Genomic DNA, 21,406 nt, shown 5'->3' on the forward strand with positions numbered 1-21,406 from the left:
CTTTTGAGATATTCTAATCCTATTTTAAACTGATTCAGGAAGGCTTCTCTCCCCATCTGCTGTCTGCAGATGTGCGGGACTTGCCCCTGAATCCCTGCACACTGCTCACACAGGGCGTTCTGGGCATCCCGGCCTCTGGGTTTCTCTTTCTCTGGCACTTTCTACATACAAAAATGCCACTGTTACAATCCAGCTTAATTGGTATTTTGTTGTGGGCAGGTTTCTTCAGGCTGATTCTTTGTCTGAAAGTGAATATTTGTTGAATATTTCTGAGATCCTTGCGGACTTGGGCCCTTCAGCACTGCTTAGAGTTTTCATGAACTCCTTAGTAGTTTCTGTTTCTTCACCTTTTGTTTTGTGGTGTTTTCCTGGAACTCGGAGTCCATAAGGACATTTTGGAGTTTCTCCATTTGCTCCCAGGACGTTCACCTAGATTCCAGTTCCTATGAGTCCCCTTCCTCTGGGGGATGGATGTAATGTTTGTGGGGGTTCTGAGTTCTGTGCTTCAGAAGGTCATTTCCTCCTTACTTGCTATTTGCCATAACGTGGCGTCCCGCTGATCCATCCCGGATCTGGCTGCGTGCTTTGCTGTGACGCCTGCCCACGTCCTGGGGATGGAGGGTCCCTTAACATCTGAGGGTTCTGCTGAAGCCCACAGTGAATTTGTTTTCTTTGTTAGTCTTGACACTCTGGGAATTATTGATATTAAGGAGTTTGGAGAATTAAAAGAGAGAAAAAACCATGCGGTTGCATGACCAAGACAGAGAATTTTTATGCATATTTAAGTCTCAGAAGACAGAGCTGTTATCATTCTATACAATTGGTATCTGCTTACTTGTATCCATAACTTTACCATCTTCGTTGCTCTTTATTCCTTCCTGCGTATCACCCAGGATTCCACCTGGGACCGTTACCTTCCGCCTGAACCACATCCTCTAAAATTTACTTTAAGGTGGGCCCACTGGAGAAAAACTGTCCCTGTTTTCTGACTGTCTGAAAATGTCTTTATTCACCTTCATTTGTGAAGGATAATTAGTAAAGAATTCTGAGTGGACAGTTATTTTCCTTCAGCACATTAGAGCTCTAATCCAGCTATGTTCTCCACTGTTATTGAAAAGACAGTCTTCAGTCTATTGCTATTTTGAAAATAATCTTTTTTATCTCTGCTGTTAAGATTTTTTTTTTTGAGGTTTTATTATGATGTGTCTGCTTTGGGTTTCTTTATACAGTTTGCTTGAGATTAATTAGGGGTCTTGCAGTGGATTTGGTGTCTTTTATCGGGTCTAGAAAATTTTCAGCCAGGATATTTTTAGTAAAACTTCTGTTCCATTCTCTTTCTCTTCTCCTTCAGGGAGTAAATGTATGTTAGATATCCACACAGTATATTGGTATCTCTTATCTTTTGTATTTCCCTCTATTTTTTTTTGTATACATTCTGGATAGTCTTATGATTAAATGTTCAACTCAGATTTTTCAGTTCTGTATAGTTGTTAAAGTTGCTCACTGATTTTGCAGTTTTAGTAATTATATATTTTTTGCTTTAGAATTTCTCTGTGGTTTTTCAAATTTGTTATGACACTATTTTTTACTTTTTATTTTTAAGTAATTATAGACTCACAGGAAGTTGTAAAAATAGTAGAGACTCCTGTGATATTCACACAGCTTCTCCCAGTGGTAACGTCTTCCTTAACTGCAGTACAATATCAAAACTGAGAAGACGACATTGGTGCAATACTGTTAATTAGGCTACAAACCTTATTCTGATTTTACCGGCTTTCACCTGTGCTCCGTTGTGTGTGAGGAGTGGGAGTCGTTCCGTGCCATTTATCCCACGCGCAGATCCGTGTAACCTCCAGAGTCCTGAGACACAGAACTGCTCCTTCCTCACAGAGGAGCTGCCTGTGCCACCGCTCAGCGGTTACCCATCCTCCTGCCCTGCTCCTGCCTCTGTCCCTGGAGCGGTTCTCAGTATTTATACTGATGGCACTTCAAAAGTGTCATATAAATGGAGTCGTGCAGTCTGGAACCTTTTAAGCCCGGCCTGTTTTTCGCTCAGCATAATACTCTTAAGGTCCACCTAGATTGTTCCGAGTGTTAATAGTTTGTTCCAGTTTTTCCTTGTGTACGTATATGACAGTGTGTTTAACCACTCACCCGCTGAAGCCAGTTGGATTGTTGACAGTTTGGGGCTATTATAAATAAAACTGCAATATGAGTTTAAGTACAGGTTTTTGTGCAGACGTATGTTTTTATTTCTGTGAGATAAATGCCCAAGTGTGCAATTGCTAAGTTGTGCAGTAAGTGCATGTTTAGATTTATAATCGATTTTCTAGAGTGTCTGTACAAATTGACATTGCCATCAGAAATGTGTTGACAAACCAACTGTCTATACATCCTTGCCATTGCTTGGTGCCATCACGCTGTTTGAAGCTGTTTTAATAGATGCATGGTGATACTTCGCTGTGGTGTTGATCTGCCTTTGCCTAGTGATGTTGGACATCTTTGCATGTGTTTATTTACAATCTGTGTATTTTCTTTGGGGAAATATCTGTTCATGTTTTTTGCCCATTTTCTAATTGATTGTTTTTTTAATAAACATTTTTACTGTTGAGTTTTGAGTATCCTGCATTCTGGTCTTTTGTTGGATGTGTGGTTTGCAAATATTATCTCCCAGTCTATAGTTGTCTTTTCGTTCCCTTAGCAGGGTATTTTGCATAGCAAAGTTGCCAGTTTTGATGAAGTCCAACTTATCAAATTTCCCTTTGTGGATCGTGCTTTTCATGTCAAGTCTGAGAACTGTTTGTCTAGCTGCAGAGCCTGAGAATGTTCTACCTTTTACACTGGTTGTTACTGTTTCTTGTTTTACATTTCAGTCTGTGATCCATTTCAAGTGAATGTTTATCTAAGGTGTGCGACTGAGGTCGAGGTTCCTTTTCCGCCTACCCAGTTGTCCCGGGCTGTCCTTTCTCCATCGGATGCTTTTCGCCTTGTCAAAAATCACCTGGGCGTACGCAGGGGCTTGTTTCTGGGTTCGCTGTCCCGTCCATGTCCTTTTCTCTGCCAATACCACTGTTCCGAGTACTAGAAGCCCCTATATGGATAGTCTGATTCTTCCTGCTTTATTCTTCTTTTCCAAGATTTTTTTTTTTTTTTTAGCTTCTAGGGCCTGTGCCGTTCCATATAAATTTTAGAATAAGTTTGGTTATGTCTACAAAAAACTTTGCTGGCATTTTCATAGGAATTGCACTGAGCTTGTGGATTAATTTCGGGAGAATTGACATCTGCTATGTCTGGTCCTCAGATCCATGAGCGTGGTATGTGTCTCTCTATTTTGGTCTTTGATTTATTTTATGAGCATTTTTCAATTTTCAGCATATAGATCCTGCATATGCTAAGTTTATACTAAGTATTTCATTTTATTTTGAGCGATTTTGAATGATGTGTGTGTTTAATTTTGCTTTGTGTATGTTCATTGTTAGTGTATAGAAGTGTAGTTAATTTATATGTGTTACTCTTACATCCTGCCACCTTTCTGAACTGACTCACTCATTCTAGGAGTTGTTTTTGTCTTTTTTTTCTTTTATAGGTCCCTCGAAGTTTTCTAGGTAGAAAATCATGTCGTCTGCAGACAGAGACGATCTTTTTTCTTCCCTTTCGATAGATGTGCCTCTGCAGTGTGTTTCCTGCCTGCTGTGGCGTGCAGAGCACCTGCAGTACAGCAGGACGGGGGTGGGGGCGTTGGCACCCTGCCCGTCCCCAGTCCTGCTCCGTTAACTGGGACGCTGCTGAGGGTCCCCACAGGTGCCTTCCTCCCCCTGCGCCACCCTCCCTCCAGCACCCTCTCCTTCTTTGTGTCTCCCCACCACCAGCCATTTGAAATTTGCATCCAGCTAAGTGTGATCTGCTACTGTTTCTGAACAATTTTAATTTCTTGGCCTCAAACCTTGAAATGATCATTCTGACTTCTAGAGGATAAACCAGGAAGCTGCACATGTAACGAGCGTCTCTGAAGAGACTGAGGCCCGTGGTTCACTCTTCAGTGGGGGGCTGCTGACATCGGCAATGCAGAGTATGAGGAAAGTGCTGCCCAACCCTGGCCTCACGCGGGATCTCTGGGGAGCGCTTAGAAATACTCTTGTCCAGGCACACGGCAGAGCACACAGATTGGGGCTTCTCAGCGCAGGATTGGGGGTGGCCAGTTTACAGGGAAGGCCGGCACAGAGCACGGTTCCCCAGTGTTTATATTTTAACAAAGGTTTTAGTGATTGGAAAGCAGGTTAGCGTTTGGGAACCACCGATTCACAGCAACAGAGTATTTGACACCCCCCTAAATAGTAGGGGGACACATAACACATTTAAATATTATGAAACAGGCTGTTGATTTTTCATAATAAACTTTTTAGGTCAGTTTTAGACTTACAAAAATGTTGCAGACATGGTCCGGAGGGTTCCAGTCCCCTGACCCCAATTTTGTGATGCTAACTTATTACATGTGCATGACTCGTTTGGCACAACTCAGGAGCCAGCATTCAGAGAGCATTCTTAACTACGGTGTTTTGATGCAGTTATTCCAATATTTTTGTGGGTTTTTCTTGGTTTTTATCTAATGTCTTTTTCTATTCTGGGACTCATGTTCCATTCAGTTATCACGTCTTGCTAGCCTTCTCTTGTCCGTGGCACTTTCTTACACTTTGTTTTTTGAGGGCTACTGGTCAGGTAGTTTATAGACTGTCCTTCAGTTTGGTTTTGTCTAAGCTTTTTCTCTTGGTTAGATTAGGGTTGTGGATTCTTGGGGTGAAGTCACAGAGGTGAAGTGCCATTTTCATCACATCGTATCAAGGATATGTGACATAGACATGACTTGTGACTGTTGATGTTGACTTTGGCTGGCTGGGGTGACTTTCTCAGGTTTCTCTGCTGGGAGTTACTCTGTCTCCTCTTTTCATACTGCATTCTTTGGGAGGAAGTGAATGGCATGGTCTGAATGTGCCCACTAAAATTCATGTTGAAACCTAACCCCCAGTGTGACAGCTCCAGGAGTGGGGCCTTCGGGAGGGGATTAGGCCATGAGGGTGGAGCCCTTGTGGGATCAGTGCCCTGAGGGAAGGGACCCAGAGCATTCTCAAGTTCCCTGACCGACACTGAGGACAGAGGTTGCACACAGCCTAGAAGAGGCCCTCACCAGAATCTGACCATGCTGGATCCTGACCTTGCACTTCCAGCCTTCCGCACAATGAGAAATAAATTTCTGTTGTTTATAAGCCGCCCTGTCTATGGTACTTTGTTTTAGCAGCCTGACCTGGCTGAAACAGGTGCTCTTTATCAAGTGCAGGTGATTTCCCTCTAGTCTTAAATTGCTTGCAGCTTTCATCACGAGCAGGTGTTGAATTCTGTCAGCTGCTTTCATAAATTGATAGATTATATGATTTTTAAACTTTAACCTGTTGATACAGTGGATAGTGATTGATTTTTGAAGTCAGCATCAGCCGTGCATGCCTGAGTAAATCGTACTTGGCTATGGTGTATAAATATTTTACACCTTACTGGACTCGTTTTGCTAGTTTTTTGTTTAGTTTATTTGCATCTATGTTCATAAGAGAGATTGGTCTTTAGTTTTCTCTTTTTATACTGTCTTTATCTCTGATTTTGGTAACAGTAGCCTCTAAAAATGAGTTGACAGATGTTCTTCTATTTTTCCTAAAAGATTGCCTGAAGTTTGTGTTCATTCTTTAAATGTTTGGTAAAATTCTTTAGTGAAACCATCTGGACTTGGATTTCTTTTCCTGGAGGTTTTTATTACCAGTTCAACTTCTTTAACTGCTGTAGGATATTGAGAATGTCTATTTAATTTTTTATTGATTTTTGGTGGTTTATTGTGTCTCCTGTTTATTTGCTGAGTTTTGTCAGAGTTTGCTTCGAGCACGTCTGTAAATGCTCAGTGAAGCTGCATTAAAATCCTTGTTAGATAATTCTAGCATCTGTGTTGTCTCAGCATTGGCACCTGTTGATGTTCTTTTCTCTTTCATGTTAATATATTCCTAGTATTTGGTATGACAGGCAATTTTTGTTTGCATCCTGGAAGTTTGGGTTCTTATACTATGAGACTCTGAATCTTATATAAATCTCCTGTTTTAGCAGGATTCTGCTACACCATGATCGAAAGGGACTCCTTGTTACCAACGAGCTGGGTGGCAGTCCAGGCGCACACATGACCTCTGCCGACCCCGCCATGGAGGGAGAAGCCCTGGTACCGCAGGGTGGGAGTGGAAGTGTGGGCCCCAACTCAGCCTCAGCGGTGGCTCTGTGTCCTGCAGGGTGGTGGGAACAAGCTGTCCTGTCGTCTCTGCCTGGACTAGGGCAGGCATCATCACAATTCTTTCTGACTTCCTAGGTCCCCCAATCCCAATCCTTTCCCTGGAGAGGGTAGGCCTTTCTTGAGACTTTTCTTCAGTGTGGGACCTTTGGCATTTGTAGGTTGCAAGCTTTTCCAGTGACTTGTCTGGAATATATAGGAGGAAAAAACAAAACAGACAAGCCAGGATTAGTGAACTCATGTCTGTGTTACTCTTCAATCTCGAGGGCCCTAGACACCCCGCCTTCTCTCTGCCTTTCAGGGTTCAGCAGGAAGACTGGGGAGAGATGTGTCTGCCCCACCTGGTCCCGATCCTGTGTCGTCCTTTAACGGGTACAATCGTCTGTATCTTCTCAGTGGTTTTTCTTGATCAGTCTCACTAGAGGGTTGTATATTATTTAGACTTTTTTGTAAGAATCAACTTTTGTATTTGTTGATCTTTTCAGCTGACTTTTTTCCTTTGCTTAACTTGATATTTTCTTTGTCATTACCTTCTTTCTGCTTCTGGTTCTTGACTCACTAATTTTCTGCATTTCTTTGTCCCTTTTAAAGCTGTCAACTTCCCTGGAAGTCCTGTTGTAGCTGCTTGCTACAAATATTGTCATGCAGTAATTTTACTGTTGTTGAGGTCTGTTTTCTAGTTTTGCTATGATATTTCCATCCATGTCTCATTTAGTAGTATTTTGAAAACATTATGTCCAAGAGAACTATAAAGTTATCTTTTGCTCATGATGTTTAATTGCCTCATCGGTAGAAAGCATGTTCTGTTGATTCTTGCGTTAAGAGCTAAAACACTGTCAATTTTTGTTTTGTTCTCTGAGAGCTTTAGGAGAATGTGTTGCCACTGATTGTCAGGTGCAGAGTTTTAGACACACACACTGTCCTGCTTTTATATTGCTCATATATGCTACATCTGTATCATGCTTGGGGAGTACGCTTGTGTGAACTGTAGTTGAGAGAGGTGTGTTGACATCTCTCACCAGATGGACAGTTTGGGGCCTGTGAACTTGCTGCTCCTCCTCCTCGTGACAGTCTTCCCTGTGAGCCCTGTCTCCCAGCCTAACCTCCTCCAGGTCTTTCTTCCCAGTGTTTCTACCCAAAATCGCAGGCCTCCCCGCCAGGGTCTGGTTGTTGGCACGACTGTGCTTGTTTTCAGTTGGGCTGATCTGTCTGGCCCAGGGCATGCCCTTTGAGATGGTGGCTCGACCCACTGCATTTAGGACATGCTCCGCCGTTGTGAACTCCACTCAGGGAAATCCTAGGCATTGTTGCACTGAACACTGGTTGGAAGCTATTAACTGGGAGTGTCCTGGTACCTGAAGGATTTTTATGAGTGGACGGTTGGGGTGGCAGTGCTGCGCGTGCCTCTAGAGCCCTTCACTTGGCTGCCTGGCTTTAGATGCAGGGACCTGAGGGGACACATTCTCTACCCGTCCCTCCGCCATTGTTGAAGCCCCAGGACACCTGCCAGGATAGATTTCAGCTTGGCTGGAGAATTCCATGTAGCAAGAATAGAAGGAGATAGTAATTAATCCGGGTTCCTCTGTTCCTTTGGGAGCTCGGTCTCTGTGTCGGGCTCGCGGTGCTCCCTTTGAGCGTGGCGCAAGCCGCACCGAGAGGGCAGTGTGGTCTCCTCGTCTCACGCTTGAGGGAGCTGAGGGGCTTCCGGGTGTTAGGCCGCAAAAGTGGCAAAGTTAGGGTCCAAACTCCAGTACATAGGAAACCATGGCTTGTATTTCTTCCTCTCCAGACAAATTCATAAGAAGGCGGCTAGGTCTGAGTTGACAGACAGACACACGTGCACACACACACACACACATGCACCCACGCATGAGAGTGGTCTTCAAAAAGTTCATGGAAAATGCATATTGTGAAAAAACTATGCAGGGATTTCAATATTTTGTAGCAAAATAAACTCATACTAACTTTTTATAACTTGTCTGAACAGGATCTAGTTTGAGGCACTAAAAGGATAAGACATCAGTATGAAAAGAGATCCTATCAGGGCAACGTGAATTCTGCTAAAATTGAAACAAGAACAAGCATCAAATTTATGGTGAAGCTTGAGTGAAAGAAAGTTTATGGGGACAAGGCCTCAAAGAAATCATCAGTTTACGAATGGATAACTCGTTTTAAAAAGGGACAAGATGATTTGAAGATGAAGCTCGCGGCAGCAGGCCACCACATCAGTCTGTGAGGAAACAATTCTCCTTGTTCCTGCCCTAACAGAAGAGGCTGCCACGTGACAGGACAGATAGCAGCCAAGGCCACGGACGTCCCAGCCGGTTCAGCTCACGCAGCTCTGGCTGACACACGCCAAAGCTGGGCAAACTCCCCACTCACTGGCGTCAAAACCGTTGCGCCCAGATCAGCTGCAGACGAGTGGGGTCAAGGTCCTGACACGTTTCTTTGAGGAACAGTGACAGGAGGTGAAACGCGGCTTTAGGTATGACTCTGAAGACGGAGCCGTCGCAGCAGGGCCACCAAGCGGTGGGCATGTCCAGTCCCAGCACAGCAGGCTGGGCCAGGGCAGAGCTCACGGCAGCAGTTTCGGGGGGCTCAGAGCCCTGCCGTCTGGAGGGCCGGCGAACAGCGGCATCTGCTATGGGGGAGCGTGCTGGGAGAGTCAGCCAAAGCTCCACAGAAAACGCCAGGAAAGCCTCGCCAGCGAGTCCCTCTCCCTACGCAGCGCTCCTGCTCTCACCTCTCGTCACGCAGGGCGGTGTTGGAGGGTTTTGAGGGACATCCCCAGGCATCCGCCTCACAGTCCTGACTTGGCTGCTTCTGACTTTTCGTTTCCTAATCTTAAAAAGTCCTCAAAGGGCACCCGTTTTTCTCCAGTTAATGTAAAGAAGACAGCGCTGATATGGTTAGGTCCCAGCACCCCCGTGGTTTGGGGAGAGACTAAATGGCTGCTGTCATCACTTACAAAAGCTTACGTTGAGAAATAAAATTTATATTTTTAATTTTTATCGTTTAGTTCTATTTTCCATGAACTTTTTGAAGCCCCTCATGTGTATATATGTTTGTATGTATAGTTTTTGCTTTATTTAAAGTTGAACAAAATTTTGTATTAAGTAGAGGCTTTCTTTTATGAATTCTTAGACTCTTTTTTTGCAGGGTGCTGCAGAGATTTAAGGTATCAGGTTGAAGATTTTCCAAACTTTTCTCCCTGAAGCCTTTCTTCCCGAGGAGCCCACCTGGGAGGGCGGGTGACAGTTTGGCTTCCTTATGCCTTTTATGTTTCTTAACCAGTCGTGGTTCACAGGGAGCATCTGCCGCCAGACGATCCCTCACTCAGACATGGTTTCCCTTAAAGCGGCTGCCCAAAAGGGGGGGACGCGGAGGACGCCAGCACTTTGCCTCCGGCTGCTCTGATGTTCCAACCCTTCTGGCAAAGCCCAAGCCATTTGTTAAGAGCCCGGATAGCAACGTAAGCTGCTTATGTACCCACGTGCCCATGTGTGCGTGCACACGTGTGTGACTATGAGCGTTTGCCTGTGTGTGTGCGTGTGTGGTTTACAGCTGAGTGAGTATCTTTTGTCTGGACTGCGCCCAGGAGAGAATGTGACATCCCTGGGGGCCCTGTCCTTTGAAGCTGATTTGTTGTGGCAGCCTGTTCAGCAAGATGTTAGAAACCATTGCCTCTGTCACTGCTCACTGGGTCGCACAGCACGGGCAGGACAGCGGGGGAGAGGGAACGTGTACCTCACGCATCTTCTGTCTCCCCTCCTTCCCAAGCAGTCGTGCTTTCCCACCGGAAAGGGGGCGGCAGGGCTTCTCCTCGCTGCGATTTCCATCGTCCTCATAGCCAGCCCAGCGGGTGCTGGTCTCAGGCTCCCCGAGGCGTGTTGGTGAGGGCGGAAGAAGTGGGTCACCACACGTGTCTGTCTGCCACTGTCTAGTCTCTGGTCTCAGGCCGTTCCTTAGAATTTAGTGCCATCAGGGCTATATGTACACACATACACACATATTTCTTGACCCAGTTCCCTGTGTATGTTTCTAAAATATGTAAATGACCAGGGGAATGTCCTTTGGTTAAAATTCATTAATTTCTGGTCTTGTGTTTTTGTCCAGACTGCCGTCTGCTATCTGTACCATTCTATTTCATGTAACTTTTTGAGATTGTCTTTGTGCCCTAAGAGAAGCTAGGCTTTGCTGTGCGTGTCCCAAGTGTGTTCAAGAAGAAACCTGTTCTCTGTCGCTGGAGCCTAGAGCCTGGTGTGTGTCCCTGGTGTCTGCCTGTCACCAGCCCTCGTCGCGTCTGCCTGCTAGTTTACCCTCAGCCTGCTTTGGGCTGACTGTGCTGTGTCAACATTTGCTATTGTCATTGTGTTTCTATTTCTTTTTCCAACACCTATAGTTTCTGCTTTATTAAGCCAGCTTCTGTGTTTTGGGGTTATTTTTAATAAGACTCGTTATTTTTGTGTATGCCAAATTTCCTAGTTATCTCTCCATTTGAGGGCGATTGTCCTGGGGAAGAATCTCATGAAGGGCTTGTAAACATTGTATTCATTGAGTTCTTGGATATTTGAAACAATTTTTCTGTAGCTTTAATTCCGAAGGACAGTTTGGCTGACATAAAATCCTTTGGTCACAGTTTATTTTTCCATCGGTTTATGAAAATATTACTCCTCTCTTCACTTATTTTGTACTTTGCTGTCAAAAAATCTGATACCAGTCTGATTTTTTCCTTTCTTGAGTGAGCTGGGTTTTGCCTAGAGCCCTCAGCTGTTCCCTGTAAGTCTTAATGAATTATCAGGACGTACCTTAGGGGTAACCGTTCGGGTCCGTTCGTTCTGGTACACGGTGAACCTCCTCAATTCATAATTTTTTTTACCTAAAAACATTTCTGAGATTGATGTATTAGTTCTCTTCTATAGTTTTGCCTCTCTTTTTTGGAAGCTCCGGTGTGTGCTTCCTGGATCCTTTCAGCCTGCGTTCTGTATCCATCAGTTTCTCTTTGATCACTTCCAGCCTCTTGATTTGTTTCATTTTCTCTTGATGTTTTTCAGTCCCTTACGCGTCCACTTGAATTTATTCTCTTTGGCGGCTTGTAACAGTCTTTATTTCTAGGTTGATTTTGTCTTTCTTTTTCATTTCTTTCATAGGTTAAGCTAATTCTTATTTCACAGCTTCCTCTTTTGTTTTTATTGTCTATTTGTATTCTTGACATTTTTAGTTTTTCATTTCTGGTTTTTCTCACATCTGCACATGATTTTTAACAGTTTTAATTTGTACTGGCTGCTGTGTTGGCATTCTCCTCTGCTTTGTGGTTGGCGAGTAATTTCATCAGCTGAAGAGGTTTTAGTTTTCACTTTCTCTTTCCTTCTCACAGAACCAAAATGGACTTAGAGATGGTCTGCTACTTTGAGAAGATCATTTACCCAGAGGGATTTTGCATGCCTTTTTTTCTGTTTATTTTTAAAGCTCTAAGATTCTTCCTAAACTAGCAATAGCAGATGTTTCTCCTGGAAAGGGCTGTGTTGAGGGAAATGGGTGGCTTTGTCCACTTTTCTATTTGTCAGCAAAGTGTAATTAAAAAAAAAAATGAATGAGAGTTTTGGAAATGGGATAAAATCAAGATCTCCTCTGATACCTCGATTCTCTTATTTCTTCTGTAGGAAACTTAATCTCCACTCTTTCTGTACTTCCCTTTTCTGCCAACATTCCCAGGTGTGCCTTCTTCCCAGATTCTCTCTCCTCTGATGGCATCACTGCCCCGAAATCACCACCTCTGGTCTCCTGCCCTCTCCTCTGCCTGAATCACTGTCCCAAGGTCACCTCTCGTCTCCCTCAGTCTCTCCTCCATAGTATCACTGTCCTGGGGTCGCCTCTGGTCTCCCGCATCCTTTGATTCCCAGCCATCAGTGCGCTGACCCACAAAGTCAGAGCTATTCTCATTATCTGCCTTTTTTGATGGAATCTTCTCTTCTTGCGAGTGGTATTGTCAGTGTTGGGCCTCTGCTAGGACCCCACAATATTCTCTCCTTTGCAGACTCTTTTCCTGTCTCTGCTCTGGCATAGGCTCCAGAACAATTCTGCCAATTTTACATGATTATTTCCCCATGAAAGGTGTAATATTTATCAGTTTGAGTCAATGAAGCGTTTCGTGGTGTGAGCATCATGGACAGTGTTTGCACACGCCTAGAGGGTGTGGTCTACTGCACGCCTCTGCTCTGTGTGCAGCCTGTCGCTGCTGGGCCGCGGCCTGTGGCTGAGCTGAGCACTGTGGGCAGCTGCGGCGCGGTGGTGAGTGTTTGTATCTAGACATCGAGAAGGTGCAGTAAAAACACGGCATTGTGATCTTATGGGGCCCCCGTCATATATGCAGCCTGTCACTGACCAACATGTTGTTCTGCAGCACACGGCTGTACACACCTCACTCGTTTCTAGTGCATGTCCACGTACCCACCCAAGGCCTAACTCGGCAGCGGGCGTCTCTCTGGTCCTCCGGTCAGTGACATGCTGCACGACTGTCTTCCAACTGTGTGCCGGCCAACGAGGAGGCTTTGCTCACGTTCTCTCGTGGAACTTGTTTGCATTTGGCATTTTCTCATTCCTTTTGTTTTGAACCTCAGAGTGGTGCATGGACAGAGTATATTAGCTTGAAACAACCTCAGTCGGTACTGCTGAGTTTTGCCTAAGTTGGTTACCTGATTGGCTCGTAGAAACATTTAACACTGTTTCCACTTACATGTGGTGCTGTGGTCTCAGTTCCAAGTGTCGGCTGCTGTCGTGAGCAAGCCTTGAAGACGTCCACAGCAGTGACTCGTGGAGGTCATCGATATGCACCTATAGAGTCGATTTTAAAAACACAGCAAAGAGGGCAATGTTAAGAAAATGGGTACCTGTCACTGGGCTGTTGGCACTAAACATGAACTTACAAAGTGGAAAGTCAAAGACGTAGACCAAGGTGAAGACGATGAGCTCTGGAGCAGCGCTAGATGGCCGTACGGTGGCTCCACTGGGACAGAGTTGTGTGCTGAGATTGAAGAGATTGAGCGAAATTATTTTACTGACTAAAATTAGAAAACCAGTAATGTATTGAAATTAACACACGATTTAATAAATATTCTTTCAAAATCAGCATACATACAAAAAATGTACTAAATGCTATAGGGAGAACACTCACACAATTTGACTACATTTTATTTGGGTTTCTCATCTGCGAAGCGGAAGCCTACCTGTGTGTGGAGTTGCTCGTTCGGGGTATTCAGGGCAGTGTGCCCAGGACGGGCGCCTGCTGCCTGCCCTCCCTGCACCCCACGCTGAAGGAACGTTTACTGCTCTGCTGATGCGAGAGGTGGTTCTGCGGAAGCCCGGCTCTAGTGGACAAGACCGTCCACACGTGAGCTCACACAGCCTGTGTGTTTGTGTTCCAGGTCGGTGGCTCCCTGACAAACACCCGTCCTACACATCCCAGTTCTGCTTATGGAGCTCTGAGTTACATAAGCTGAGCCTTTGCTGTCTGTGCGTCTGCTCTGAACCGTACAGCCTGCCTATGGGAGAAGGTGAGTCGCTGTGAACCCTGCTTCATTCGCTTGCTTGCTTACCACGAGTGTGTCTGACAAAGTCGGACTCAGCCTTGAAAGACGGAATGTGTTTGAAGTGGCACCGTGCCATGCTGTACCCTGCACCGGTCCACGGGGCGTCCTGGAGGCTCTGCTGTGTGCGACTTTGGGAACCTGGGGATTTCTGCTTTTGGTAGCTGTGAGCTGGCTGTGGTGGAACACCCGGGGCCAGTCCCTGCCCGGGTGGGCCCCTCACACGGGCTTCCGGCTGCTCCTTGGAGTCAACCCTGAGGAACCCAGGGCAGAAGGGAAGCCCAGGCCTCACGAGTGAAGGACAGGCAGGCTGTGTGGGGCTGAGGGTAGTTGTGGGGCGTTTGGAAAGAGTGGGCCATGAGAGCCCGGGCTCGGGGGCACCAGGAGGGGATTGGTTTCATGGTAACCTGGTGCCAGACACCCTACAGACCTCAGTGCCTGTGGTTTGAGATGTCCTTATAAACTTGGGAGATGTTGGGTGAATAAGCAGTCATATTTGGTGATTTTAATACACCACTCTAGGAAATAGGCCAGTGAAAAGTAAGCTGGAGTATTAGTGTCTTAAATGATATAATAAATAAGTTCGAGCTATTAGGTATATTTTGAACTCTACATGTTGCTTTTTAAGCATACAGAGAATATTACAAAACTAGAATGTATACAGGCCTCAGTGAAGCCCAGCTACCTGTAATATAGACTATGGAGAACATGAGGCAATTACACTGGAAATTAATAATAAAGGAATAGTTTATATAAATAATATGTTACAAAAACTCATGTTAGAAATAAAATCATAAGAAGCATGGTAATTGTTAGGGCCGGGTCATTAGGACGCAGCACACGTCTAAGCTGGTGCAACACGGCCCCCGCCGTGCTCAGAAGGGAGTTTGTAACTGTAAACAGACATGCTAAGGAACGTGAAAAGTTAAAAATACTGAGATAAGCCAACCCAAGAGGTTGGAAAGAAGAGCAAGGAAATCGGTGAAACAGCGAATGCAGAAAAACAGAAAATCAGCAAAGCTGTTTTGGTTATTTGGGGTGTTTTTGGAGTCCCTGGCTAGATTTCTGGTAAGACTGATGGAAGAGAACGGAGGCCGGTACTGGTGGTGACCCACGGGACAAAGAGTGAGAAGCAGCAGCTGCAAGGAGAGCCAGCGCTGTGAAGAGCCGCGCTCCCACGCTGGAGAGCGGTGGAAACCCACAGCTTCCTGGGGAGATACACAGTGCCAAGTGGGCTCAGGAAGAAACAGAACTTGAGAAAATCGATAGATATTAAAGGCAATTAAGTGAGAATCAGAGACCTCCCGTTCAAAAACGGTTCTCACACACAGTTTTATGGGTAAATTACACCTGAATCTAAGGAACACTTGATTTTTAACAAATACAGATTGTTCCAGAAAAGAGAGAATAAAAGTTCCTTAGCACTTTATAGACTCTTAATATCATGTAAGTATAATTTTAGAAAGAAAAGAACAGGCCCATTTTATTAATAACTGTACTTAAAAATTGAGTTTACCAATTTCAGAGGTACATCTAAAACCAATCTAATAAAACACTGTGATCTAATAGGCTTTATCACATGATTTCAGGGTTGGTTCACCATGAGAACCTGTATCAGTGCAAATCACTACTTTAACTTCTTACTAGGAAAAAATAACATGGTAACTCACTTAATGCAGAACACTTGCTGAGGGTTAGCACCTGTGGTGGCAAGAGCTCCTACGAAACCAGGAGCGGAAGAGAACTTCTGAACTTAGTAAAGGTTGTGTACAAAACCTCACCACAAACATAGTCAGAACACAAGATGCCTTCACTTCGAGATGAGGAAGGAGGCAAGGACAGCCGTTCCCGCCACTGATGTTTTATGTGACACTAGAGGTCATTCTGGATGTAGAAGGAAATAAAGAAATAAGAGAGTGAGGATTCAAGGAGAAGAAATAAAACAGAGGATACGATGATCTTTCTAGAAAAGCCAAGAGAATCATAACCTATTAGAACAAATAAAATAATTCAGCAGGTTTTCAGGATACAAGATCAGCATACAAAAATGAATAGCCTTTTTCTATACTAGCAATAACAAAACATAATTTTAAAAATAGCATACTATTCATAATGGCATCAAAGCATGTGCAGTATCCAGAAGGTAACCTAAGTTAGACGCGTAAGAGCTCTGTGGCCAAAACTTAATACTCAGAAGACAATTTGATTAAAAGGGAGAGATTTCCTGCTTTGTTTAGAACAAGTTGATAATACAAATGTGTGAGTTCTCCTCACTCCAGTAAATATGATGTGATTACAAATCACGATTCCAGGTAGATTGTGAAGAACTCAGTAAGACTTTAAAATTCACATGAAAGCCTAAAGATTACTAAACATTCAAGAAAAGATATGTCAACATTGAAGAAGAATCAGGCTAGAAGCCCTGACTTTTCAGAGAGGAGAACACACGACAAAGTCATAGTTATAAAAATAGTGTGCTGTTTGCATAAAATCGGATAGAGTGGACTCCAGATGGATTAAAAACCTAAATGTGAAAGGTAAAAACCATAAAGTTAATAGAAAAAAAGTAGTAAAATACCTTCATTGCCTGGAGACAGAAAAGAAATTCCTAAATAAAACCTTTAAAAAGCAGGGCTGGACACAGTGGCTCACACCTCTAATCCCGGCACTTTGGGAGGCCAAGGCAGGAGGACCACTTGAGGCCGGGAGTTTAAGACCAGCCTGGACAACATGGCAGGACTCCATCTCTACAAAAATAAAAAGATTAGCCAGGTGTGGTGGCATGTGCCTGGAGTCCCAGCTACTCTGGAGGCTGAAGCAGGAGGATCACTTGAGCCTAGGAGTTTGGGGCTGCAGTGAGAAATGATTTTGCCACTGCATTGCAGCTTGGGTGACAAAGAGAGACCCTGTCTCGAAGAAAAAGCAAGAATTGTAAGACAAAAATTTGGTAAATGAGATTATACCAAATTCAAGATTTCAAAGAAGAATTCTGTGGATAAAGTTAATGAAAAATGAGAGAAAGGAGAAGACATATGTGAAGTCTGAACCGAACGAGGCTCTAGAACACATACAGAACTCCTTCAAATAAGCCAGAAAATACGCGGTAGTGGGCAGAATGACCATCTCCAAAGATGTGCATGTCCTGATGCCTGGAACCTGTGGGTACGTCCCCTTACATGGCAAGGGAGATTGGGGTTGCAGATGACATTAAGGTTACTAATCCGTCTGACCTCTAGACGAGATATTCCTGGATTACTGGGGCGGGGGGCGGGGGGCAGGCTGTGTAATTGCAAGAGTCCCACCTGCATCCCAGGTTCACTGCAGCGCTAGTCACAATAGCCAGGGTGTGGAATCCACCTAAATACCCATCGACAGATGAATGGATAAAGAAAACGTGATACACACACACAGTGGAATACTGTTTAGCCGTAAAACAGAATGAAGTGCTGTCATTTTCAGCAACATGAATACATCTAGAGGACATTATGTTAAGTGAAATAAGCCAAACACAGAAAGGCAAACACCACATGAGCTCACTGACATGTGGCACCTACACAGTTAATCCCACAGAAGTGGAGAGTAGCACAGTGGTCACCAGAGGCTAGGAGGGAGTTGGGGGGACAGGCAGCCAAAGCGTACAAAGTTACGGTCAGACAGGAAGAGTAAGTTCTGGCGTTCTATTAACAGTAGCTAATAACATATGTACAGCTAATAGCAATGTAATTGTGTGTTTTAAGATCGCTGAGAAAGGATTTTGGACGTTATCATCACAAATGACAAATGTGTAAAGTAATAGATGTGCCAGTTATCCTGATTTGATCATTGTACAAGTTATGCATGTATCGAAACATCACACTGTGTCCCGGAGTGTGTCAGTTATAAATAAAATAAAGCTTAAAGAAAAGGTAAGTGCTGGCTTTGAAGGTAGAGGAGGGGGCCATGGCACAAAGAACGTGGCAGCCTCTAGACCGGGAGAAAGAGAAAATGTCTCCCAAAGCCTCCAGAAAGAGCACAGTCCTGTGGACACCTTGATCGTAGTCCAGCGAGACCTGTCGTAGACTTCTGACTTCCAGAACTGTAAGATAATAAATTTGTGGTGTGGTAGGCCACTAAGTTTATAGTAATTTGTAACATCACCAATAGGGAACTAACACTACATAACTATAAACTAATACTCTGTAACTTTTGTAGAAAATGGGCAAAGGCTTCAAATGGCAGTTTACAGAAGAGGAAATACAAAAGACTGATGAAGAGATGATAAAACTCATTTCTAGTCAGAGAAATGCAAAATGTGACACTTATACCATGTTGTACTAATTAGACTGGCAAAAATTAGAGCCCTGGATTTGTGCCAGGTGCTGGGGGAGTGTGCAGACACAGAGACCTCGCCTGCTGCCGGGCAGGGGAGGCAGGGGAGGGCTTCCCAGAGACCACGCCAAGGAGTCAGCGACACATGTGGCCCAGCGTCTGACCAGCATCTCTGGGGATGAAATTCCCACAGGATTGTACAGGCGCACATGAGTTCCTTGTCGTGTTCTGTGGATGCGGGGACGGGAGGGGACCTCAGTGTCCACTCCTGTAAAGTGTGAGGTGTGGGGGAAGTGTGCCCTGGAGCCATGGCCTGGATGTGCACAGGGAAGCTCGGTGGGTGTTAAAGGCAGAGTGAAAAGTCTGAGAAATAGTGACGTTAAACCGTTCTGTTTGTATGAGTAACGACACAGGCATAGAAGAACAAATGCACGTGTTTTTGCAAGGACATGTAATAAGAGTCACACATGGAATGATCTGAAATGGTCTCCTCCTAGGTGGCTGTGGCGGGTGGTGATGAGAGTCAGCAAGGGAATAAAAGGGAGTGAGTCAACCCGCACGAGACCGGCCTTGCAGGAAGCCGACGAGCAGACGCGCCGTGGGCAAAGTACGTGAAGCTCTGCGTCTCAGCCCTCTGCAGGGGGAGGAGGTTAGGAAGAAAAAAGATTAAAATAGAAAGTAAAAATGGAAATGAGAAAAAAGCAGAGAAAACCAAACAAAAACCATCCTTTTGAACTTGGGTCTGGGAGGGACGCCCGCGGCCGTGTGACCTGCCCGGTGCGGAGCTGGACGGTGGGTTTGCAAAGGCAAACAGGGCTCCTCAGGCCCGGCCCTGGGTACGTGTGAGCTGCCACCATTTATTTTTATCCTCAACTGTGCTGGAATATACGTAACATAGCATTTACCTCCTTAACCATTTTCAAACATACAATCCAGTGGCATTCAGTCCATCCATGCTGAGCAAACGTCACCACCGTCCATCTCCAGCACGCGTTCCATGCTGCAAACAGGAAACTGCTGCCATGCAACACTAACTCCCCGGCACCCCCCCAGGGCCCTCGCCCACCACGCTACCCTCTGTCTCCGTGAATCTGACACTCTAGGGACCGCGCGCAAATGGAGTCATACAAGATTTTGTCTTCTTGTGACTGGCTTGTTTCATTTAGCGGAATGTGCTCGAGCTTCCTCCACATTGCAGCGTGCGTCCGTTTCCCAGCATCTTAAAGCTGAGCACGGTCGCCTTGTGTGTACGGGCCACACTTCGCTCCTCCGTTCACCATGGTGAGCCCTTGGGGTGCTCCTGCCTCTTGGCTGTTACGAATAATGCTACTGTGAGCGTGGTGTATGAATATGTCTTTGTGACTCTGCTCTCAACTTTTGGGGCATAGACCTGGAAGCGGAATTGCCGGATCACATGGTAATTCTGTTTGTAGTTTTTTGAGGAATCACTGCACCATTTTATAAGACCTTCCCATTAACACTGCACAAGGATTCCAGTTTCTGCACATCCTCACCGTCACTCGCTTTGTCGTTCAGTGTTGAGATTCGTTCTGTGATTGGACATGTGATAGGATAACTGCTGCCCTAACACCTGTTAGGGTAGCGGTTATCTCATTGTGGTTTTGATTTGCATTTCCATAATGATTGAGGATATTGGTCATCTTTTGAGGTGCTTTTGGCCATTTGTATCTTTTTTGTAGAAATGTCTGTTCAAGTATTTTGCCTATTTTTATTTTTGTGTTGTTGAGTTGTAGCAGTTCTTAATGTAGTCTGGATTCACCCCTTAGCAGAGAAATGATTTGCAAATATTTTCTCCCATGCCAGAGGTTGCCTGTTTACTCTGTTGATTGTATCTTTTGATGCATGAAAATTTTAAACTTTGATATAGTCTAATTTGTCTATTTTAAATGTTTTTATTTGTGCTTTTGGTGTCATATTTAAGAAATTATTACTGAATCCAATGTCATGAAGCTTCCATCCTGAGATTTCTTGAGGAGTTGTGTAGTCTTAGTTGTCTTAGGTCTTTGACATGTTTTGAGTTAATTTTTATATATGGAGATAGGTAAGGACCCAGCTTCATTCTTTTGCAAAATCCAGTTTTCATAGCACCATTTGTTGCAGAGACTATCCTTTCCCCATGGAATGTTCTTGTTGAAAATCATTTGACCATATACACAAGGGTTATTTCTGAGCTCTCCATTCTGTTCCTTGGTGTGTAATGTCTCTCTATGCCAGTGCCACACTGTTTTGATTACTGTTGCTTTGTGGTAAGTTTTGAAGTCAGGAAGTGTGAGTCCTCCAGTTTTGTTCTTCTTTTTCGAGATCATTTTGGCTGTTTGAAGTCCCTTGAGATTCCATATTTTAGAATGAATATTTTAAAATTTTAAGATGGATTTTCTATTTCTGTAAGAAATGTCATTGGGATTTTGAGAGGGATTATATTAAATGTGTAGATTGCTTTTGGTGGTATTGACATGTGAACAATATTAGGTCCTCCAATGCATGAACACAGAACGTATTTCCATTTACTTGTATCTCTTAATTTCTTTCAGCAACATTTTGTAGTTTTCAGTATACACATTTTTCACCTCCTCGGTTAAGTCTATTCCTAAGTCTTTCATTCCTTTTGATGCTGCTATAAATAGAATTGTTTTCTTAATTTCTCTTTTGATGTGTGTTGTCAGTCATATGTCCTTTTGATGAGATGAATAACAGGAACGATGCTGGATTTGGGCTCAGGGTGGGTAGAGTGGACACACTGACCCCTTGCCCCACCGAGTTCAGGCTCTGCAAAGTGACAGCAGGAGGGCTGGGAGTTGGGCTTGTCGTCACTCTCTTCCTGCCGTCTCCTGCCCTGAGTTCGCTGCAGCCCGAAACTGGCAGCCGACACAAAGCCCGACAGGGCCCGGAGGAGCCTCCAGGAATGGCTTGAGGAGCGTGGGGCCCCTGGCACTCAGGGGAGTGGAGCAAACCTGGGTTCCAGTCTCCCCTCTCTCCTCTTGCACAGGCCCCCAGGCAGCCCCATGGTGGCAACAGTGGTGCCAAGAGTGGCCATGGCAGGGCCCAAGGCTCTACCATGGAGGGAGGACCCTCCGTCTTTAGGGCCAGCCGTGCTGCCAGGAGGGGGCTGAAGCCTCGGCCCACCCACCTTTCCATGGCTGATCCCAGACGGGCCCACGTGGGAGGTCAGTGGCAGAGT

General features: G+C 44.8%; 1 protein-coding gene across 10 annotated transcripts in view; it reads left to right on the forward strand.

Moving 5' to 3' along the window:
• Positions 1–21,406, forward strand: part of PCBP3 (poly(rC) binding protein 3) — a 146,621-nt gene that overhangs the window by 62,043 nt on the left and 63,172 nt on the right. For 8 of the 10 annotated variants that reach the window (XM_045540841.1, XM_045540842.1, XM_045540843.1 and 5 more), the window contains exon 1: positions 13,390–13,866. In XM_045540841.1, coding sequence (XP_045396797.1) covers positions 13,650–13,866 — 217 coding nt within the window. In that variant the 5' untranslated portion in view covers positions 13,390–13,649. Of the gene's footprint in view, positions 1–13,389; positions 13,867–21,406 lie in introns of those variants that run through there. The other 2 variants (XM_045540847.1, XM_045540848.1) reach the window with 1 other exon arrangement.

This window comes from Lemur catta, chromosome 1 (assembly GCF_020740605.2).
Source record: "Lemur catta isolate mLemCat1 chromosome 1, mLemCat1.pri, whole genome shotgun sequence".
NCBI classification, from domain to species: domain Eukaryota; kingdom Metazoa; phylum Chordata; class Mammalia; order Primates; family Lemuridae; genus Lemur; species Lemur catta.